The following is a 7,689-nucleotide window of genomic DNA, read 5'->3' on the forward strand; positions in this document are numbered from 1 at the left end:
CATAGCACAAAGGAATGGAGTCTGTTTATTAGCACGAGTCAAGGCAAGCCTCAAACAAAATATTAGATATTAAACTCTCCTTAGGTATTTGGCACAGAGATATTATTTTACTCCCAAAAGACTAGCTTCTGGTAAAAGATGTGGGACCAGGCTATCCCTATGCCCGTATCAATAGGCCTAAATTTGACACAGAAGTACACGCTATTTTCCCCCCTCCAACTTTTCAGAACTCTATTTTACAGCAGGCTCTTTCTAATTGTACTTGAATGATTCCTTTTTCCCCTTTGATTCAGAAAAATGTGACTGAGCGTGGCATAAAACAGCAAGGAAAAAGTGAAGTGTAAGCTAAAACAGAATTTGAAGGCATCATGTTGGAAAAGTGCAACAGACAAGACTGACGGTTTCTAAAACAAATAATGCAGAACTACCAAGCACCTGTGGTATTAGGAACTGCATGAAGGCCATGTAATACCAGCCCTCTTTGCTTTCAGTTCGAAAACCCGAAGGAAATATTTTAAAAGATGAGAGTAGAATAAATTCAAAGCCTGGTTTCTTGTAGTTCGTTCTCTCGCAGATGGATTATCCCAAGGTTAATGAGACACAAGCAGCAATCTGAAGTTCTCCTTTCCCTGGCACATCCACAAGTGCCTGCCTTGTTCTCCCTCCGGACACCCCGTCGCCTACGCTCACACAGCACCCTCTCCCCATCCTTAGGTAGGTTTTTCTCTCAAAGCCACCCGCTCGTTACCATGCCACTCAAAGGCTGCTATTATCTCCAATAGTGCAGTTCCAGCCCAGCTGACACCAGCCCAGGGGTGACAGGGAAGCAGTTCAGGACCCGCACAGGAAAGGGTGAATAACCGACAGACCCGTTGCAGAATTATTTTCCTACGGCATGCAAGCCGACGTGACTCTGTGTCTGAGCAGCATGGGAGAGGCGTAAACCCAGAGAAAGAAACTCTAAGCCAAAACTCTGACTCTATATTCAGCTTTGACCCCTATCCTGCCAAGAAAACCAGGTCCCTTTACCATTAACGAGCCTCAGTGAAGCCAAGCTAGTCAAGCTACGTTCAAGCAGGCTGAAATCAGTTTTGGTGCATATGGCCAACACCTAAGCATTTTGCTCTAACAGTCAATGTTTTACCTTAGCTAACCACAGGCACTAAATACAAGAGTCTATAGGGTAATGATGTTGCCAGCACTAATTTCCACTATCAATACTAACCTTAAAAACAGTTTTATACATGAAAAATGTACTATTACTATTATTAAATGAACTTCTCTATTTCTCTTTTTATTAAATTTTAAGGGATTTTGCCTGCTTTATAACAACGCTGCTCCCATTTACTCAAACACTGTATTTTAAGGATTGCTTCTTAACCCTTTATGCATTTTCCTCCCCTCAAATTCACGTTGTCCATGCATTTAGGTGTTCAAAAGCAAGAACCTTCCAGGACAGATTACACATGAAGTCCTACAGCAGTGCAGATCAGACCCAGTTGATGCATTCTGTCAGCACCCTACAGTCTGACTTCCAATTACCAGACCATCAATAAATGGTCCACAACAGATCTCCAAGGCTAGTTTAAAGTATTGGAACTGAAACAAAAGAAACACAGAAGGTCCAGAAGAATTTTTTAGGATGGGCCATACCACAAACAGGTCTGTTGCACAAGCTCCTCAGAAAACACGACATAACCAGAATCATGTTTAGAGGTGAAAGACAAAATTTGCCCTTGCTGTAATAATGAAAATATTTGACCAACTGCAAAATATAGCTAGAAAGAAGAAAGCTGAAAATTCACACTGAGCTGACTCCAATATGCAACTTAGTCCAGTTTATAACATCAGTGCCTTTTTTTTTTAAAAAAAAAAAAAAAATTCAGTGTTTTCTCTACACACCCAAGTGTAGCTGACGTGTCTCTCTGTGATTTGCTTTTCTGGTGATGAGTCACAACAGAATCAAACACCAAAGAATAGAGACTTGGCCTTTGTACACCACTTTGCGCAGTTCTCTAAACATGTATCTGGGCTTCACATATGCCATGAAAAATGTTTTTTTGGTACTTATAAATTGAACTCGGCTTCATTGCAAGTTGTGTATTTATGAAAATGTATACCATCAATATTCACATGTATATATGAAGATACAAGTTGCCGCAATAGGGGATTACCATTAAACTCCCATTTCCCACAATACCACAGTAGTGACTATAAGAAAGTTGGGCAAAGATCAGAAGAGACATACTCAGCCGGGCTTTAACAGCTAGATATACCTCTTGGTCATCTTTTTCCCCTCCCAAAATATTGAGGCATCCCCAACATAATTAACTCAGTGCAAGAATTACAGGTCAGATGGAGTACAGGGCTGCACACATGATATGTGCGTGAATATTCAAACACCACCACAAAACCCACACACTTCACAGGAACCTTGCAAATCTCAGTGTGATAACTTGCAATGTCAAAATACAAACACATTTAAACAGTGATTTGCAAGATTTCCTACTTGGAGGAAAAGAATTATTAATTGAACCTCTGTCAAGGGAACCAATCTGGAATTCTAAGGACAGTGGATGAATTATGAGGAACTTTTAATAACTCCCATAAGTTCAAATTCATAGCAGTTTTTATTGTATACTGTATGTACTTACACAAGCAGAAGAGAATTGAAAAGAGTCAGCACACTAGCCAATATTTATCATTCTGGATTTTATTTTTTTGAAAGAAACCCCAAAGCCCTGCCACATTTATTCAGTGTTAAGTTTACATTCAATTTCTTTTAAGTCACTTAAAATCAGTAGTTTAAAATATATACAAGTGTTCCCCAAATTTTCAAAGTCTAACAGAATAGACAATCTTTCAGAGTTTCAGATTTTCCAGAAATCTTAACACACTGAAAAAACATCTGGATTAGAGCATTTCTGTAGAATTGCTGCAACTCAGTTCAAAACTAGTGGAAATGAAATGCTAAGGTTTTTTTACTTCTCTCTTTCCCTCTCCTTCTCAACCCCCTCTTCCTCCTACCGCCCCCCCAATTTATTTATTTTTTTTTTAATGGTGAGGTTATTTACTTTTGCTTATTTTTCCTTTTAGTTTTTAAAAACCCCACAAAAGTAGAATGGGAGGTGGTGGGGAGAAGGAGGAAGGGTTCAGATACATACATAGAGAATAACTTTTTAAACTTTAAAAGGCAGTTTCACTTAGACTTATTGCTTAAATAGATAAGGAGCACTTTGTCAGTTTTAACATGAAGGTAGTTTTCTTATATGAAATGTAGTTTTTGCCAAGTCCTAAAAAAGTTAACCATATAAAAGTTGCATAGTCTATATTCACACCATTTAATTACTTTCATCTGAGGAAACATGCATTGCACATACAACTTATGCTCTGCCATGTAGGAGAACCCAGGCCTTTTTCCCGTCATTTCTACTGAATGTAAGAGTCTACAGCAAGCTTTTCACAAAAGCACATACTTTATATAATTTATAGCCCCAGTACATAATGACTGGCTGCCTTTTAAAATTTGATAAATGGTTCATAACTTGTAGGTCCACAAAAGAATTCCTTGCTGCAGAGTGGAATGGAATTTTTCAGGAATGTCTCCCTTATATAGTAAAAAAACTTCCCTTTTCAAAAAAAAAAAAAATCGGTTTAGGGAAAAAAAGAAAAGGAATAAAGAAAAGAAAAAAAATCAAATTGCAACTAACCTCCTAAAAATAAGTTAAAGACTTAAAACTACCCATGCCACACAGTGGCAAGCATTTTTAGCATGATTCAATGCTACGTCCCCAGCTCCAAATGTTCTTCTTCTGTTTCCCTTCTATCTTAGCCTGCTTCCACCCAAGCGTCTCAACTCTTTAAAACCACTAAGATTCAAGAATACATCTTAACTTACTCTTGGATTATTTTTGGCAAATCTTCACTTATTTCAGGTCTCACTTCCTCCCTTTTAACCCTTCTACCTACTAACACCTGCAGCAAATGCACACCTACTACATTCCTCAAGTATCCAGATTCTTTTTGCTCACTAGCTCAGGTTCCTACCTACCAGCCCCATGTCAAGAATTACTACACTCTAGCTACTGAAAAACATTTATCACTTCAGTGAAAGTAATCAAAAAAGCTGGAATGCCTGAAACATTAAGAGAAGTGTTCAACTTAAATCATATAAAGCTAAAAAACACAGATACTAATACAAGATTTTTTTTCCAAGAACACAATATATCTATCACATCTACTGTCTATAATCACACTTAAAACAGATTAGTGACATGATTCTAGAATCAATATTCTTCAAAACTCAGCATAACAGGATACAGAAAACATTCTAAAGAAGTTGTTTTGTGAACCACCTAACCAACAAATCTTGGTTTCCTCCAAGCTGCCCTTTGCCTTTTCAACTCCCCTCACTTCAGGAACTCCAGCTTCCCAACCTTACCCGAGGTGTCCCATGGTACTAGTGTGACTAGAAAGAGGCAGCGTATGCTGCATTATTTCAAAACTCTACCTAGGGCCGATGCCTGCTATCTGTTGCCAAAATACTTAAAATAAAACAGCCCAAGTTTTCCTCTGTGTCTCCTTCCTCTACCCCACCAACAGACCAAAAAAAAAAAAAAAAAACCAAAAAAAACCATGGTATAGTCACATAAGCTATGTGTCCCTAGGATGCCAGGCTTAACATGGAAAAGCTTACACAGAGGCAACATAAGTATTAAATATATAGCTAAAGAAACAGCAGTAGCTAATGCAATTCTGTGCTTTCTTTCCTTCTCCATTATCTTTGTACAGAATTTTTACTTGTAGCTACCCCTATTTCTTCCCATTTGTGGTACCCACCAGCATGTCCTTGGTTCTGCTGCTGCTACACTCCTCTAAAGGCATGAGAGCTCCTGACTCACCCTCATGAGGTAAGTGTTCCAGAATAGGCACAAGACTGCAAAGCAGTGCCAAAGCCCATCTACTGAAAAAACTTGCTTTTCTTCAGTGTAATAGAGCTAGTTGTCACCCCGAAACCCTTAAGAGCATGTAAGTTCCCAGAAAACTGCAGAGTATTACAAAGCTTCAGATTCAACTTCCCACATGAATGTAGATTCAATCACATGCTACTGTAGCATTACTTAGTGTGTTAGATACATATGTTATAATGTATCTGCAACATAGGTCAGTTAATTCCACTGCAACAACCCTAACTTTTACTTCTGTAAGATTCTTTACTTTCATGTAACATGATCTTGCAGGTTTAGTGTGGGGGTTTTTTAAGGGAAAAAAAAAAAATCCCTCCTCAGTCCCCTCAGAAGCCTTTGTTTAACCATAATCAAGACAGACAAAAGTACGAAAATAACGGATCAAAATTTTACAAAAATAAAAGGCATTAGATCTGTATTCGACGTTTTAGAAGCTAAAGCCCAGCATTTACTTTTGCTTTCCATACAGTTCACCACAGCAGATGCGGTTTCTACACCACTACAGATGCATCTGAAGACATTCCAAGGTATACAATCAAACATGTAAAAACCTTGGAGATTACAGTCCATTCGATTCATACTACCAGCAGTGATTATTTCTCAAATTTCCAAATCTGATTTTTATCTGCAGCATTACAAGTTCTCATTTGCACATCGGCACGCCCCTCAGTTGTACGATAAGCGGTAAGGCACTTTCCCGAATGAGGATGGTAAATAGTCCCATCTTCTTTGAAATGCCATATAATAATTTCCGGGGTAGGAGATCCATCTTTTGGGCAGCTCCTCATACCTATGAAGTCTTCATGCTCAGGGACTTCAGCACATAGCTCAGTTACAGAGTTAAATCTAATCTCCTTATTTGATGTGTATTCAAAAAATTGATTGCCTCCCTGACCATGACATCCGAAGAGAGAAAGGTGAGCCCCAGTAGGATGATGTTCTGGTAAGACATAGTCGAGGCATTCTGAAGCTATTCCTGCGCTGCGGATAGCACCATGCCAGCCAGGACGATCTTCTGGTACATGCAACTCAGCAAATATGTTTTTTAAATACCAGTTAAAACTCTTGCATTTCAAACGTTCTCTTAATATCTTTCTCTCAGAAATATCTCCGTAGTTTTCTTTTCTTGCTGAAGGATTTCTGTTGTAAAAGTGCTCTTTGTACTCATCCATCCACACCTCAGCAGCACGTGCTGTGTTCTGAAGGAAATTTGGTCTAGCATAGGGCGCGCGCTTTGGAAACACATGGCCTACATGGGAGCACGGATGAATTTCCAACATGCCTCCACACTGCCAAACCCTAAACGATAATTCTAAGTTCTCCCCTCCCCAGACATCCATTCCTGTATCGTAGGTACCCAGGTACTCAAAATACTTCTTGCTGACAGCAAACAAGCCACCAGCCATAGTTGGGGATCTGATTGGGTCGGTTTCAGATTTCCGCCTGAGCCGCTCATGTTTGGGCACCGAGTGCCACTGGAATGTCAGCCGCCAGTCAAACCCCCCAATCATGGGCTCTGCCGTTTGCATGTAGTATTCAAACGTTTTCCAGTCAATGGTGTCAATGACAGGGCAAACAATAACAGTCTCGTTCTCAGCGATCCTCTCGAGCAGTGGCTCCAGCCAGCCGGAGACACATTCACAGTGACAGTCTAGAAACGTGAGGACATCACCAGTAGCAAAGGTAGCGCCAATTAAGCGTGCACGAACCAATCCTTCTCGTTTGTTGGTTCTTATCAAACGGACCCTGTTCAGACTGCTTATGTATTTTTCGAGGTCACTCTTCAAATACACTTTATCACTCAAGTCATCCACCAGTATAATTTCTTTTAGAAGCACCGAAGGTGATGTTTCAAGAACACTGTGTATCGTCCGCAGCAACGTTGACCAGGCTTCATTGTAAAAAGCGATTATAACAGATGTTGTGGGCAGCCTCCTGTAGTTGTAAGATTTGGTTTTACAGCCACTCAGTCGATTATCTTCAATGTGCCGGTGGAGAGAGATTTTATCGCTCACGTAAATATTAATTGCATACTTCTCGATCAGCTCTTCTTCCTGTTTCTTCTCCTCGGGAGTCAGCTGCAGGCGAAAGGGCTTACCCCATTCTCCTGGGGCGTAAGGATCGGGCGGGGATTTGTCATACACGGGACGAGCCAAATCCACAGCTTCTCCTGCTCTGTCAGAAAAGCGCCTCTCCCATTTCCCTTTGGTGATGCTCTCCCCGGCGAGGGAGGCACCGAAGGAAGAAACCGACAGCTCGACCGCAAAGTAAGCGATCATCAAGAAGCCGAGAAACACGCAGCTTTTGCGGACCCACGTCCATCTTCTCGCCAGACGGATCCTCATCGCGGGCGGTTAAAAGCAGCTCCTAGCAGAGAGGAGCTCCGTCAACCACTGCCGGGCTCCCCCCCCCTTCTCCCCCCGCCCCAGGACGGAGGGGGCTTGCGGGGTCTTCCAGCTTCGGGCTCGGGCCGCCGGCCGAGAGCTGGCAGCCGGTCCCCCCGTCAGGGCCCGGAGGTTTCCCGGGGGACGGCGGGGCTTGGCAAGGGGGGGGGAAGCGGTGAAGGCGCGGAGCAGCCCCCCCGCCCCCGGCGCTCTCCTCACTTACTTCCTCCTCCTCCTCCTCCTCCTCGCCGCGGGACAAACCCCTCCTCCCGCCTCCTGGTTTGCTCACAAAGTTGTCGCTTAAGGAAGGGGAAGAGACTCCTCGGCCCACCCGCCCG

General features: G+C 41.9%; 1 protein-coding gene across 2 annotated transcripts in view; it reads right to left on the reverse strand.

Annotated features, from left to right (window-relative positions):
- Positions 1-5,246: 5,246 nt before the first annotated feature.
- GALNT4 (polypeptide N-acetylgalactosaminyltransferase 4) overlaps positions 5,247-7,689 on the reverse strand; it is a 2,636-nt gene continuing 193 nt past the window's right edge. The window contains exons 1-2 of one of the 2 annotated variants that reach the window (XM_010561850.1): positions 7,575-7,662; positions 5,247-7,334 (exon numbers count right to left, since the gene is read on the reverse strand). In XM_010561850.1, the coding sequence (XP_010560152.1) occupies positions 5,561-7,312 (1,752 nt within the window). In that variant the 5' untranslated portion in view covers positions 7,313-7,334; positions 7,575-7,662 and the 3' untranslated portion in view covers positions 5,247-5,560. Of the gene's footprint in view, positions 7,335-7,574; positions 7,663-7,689 lie in introns of those variants that run through there. The other variant, XM_010561849.1, reaches the window with a different exon arrangement.

This window comes from Haliaeetus leucocephalus, unplaced genomic scaffold (assembly GCF_000737465.1).
Source record: "Haliaeetus leucocephalus isolate CR32 unplaced genomic scaffold, Haliaeetus_leucocephalus-4.0 Scaffold151, whole genome shotgun sequence".
NCBI lineage: Eukaryota > Metazoa > Chordata > Aves > Accipitriformes > Accipitridae > Haliaeetus > Haliaeetus leucocephalus.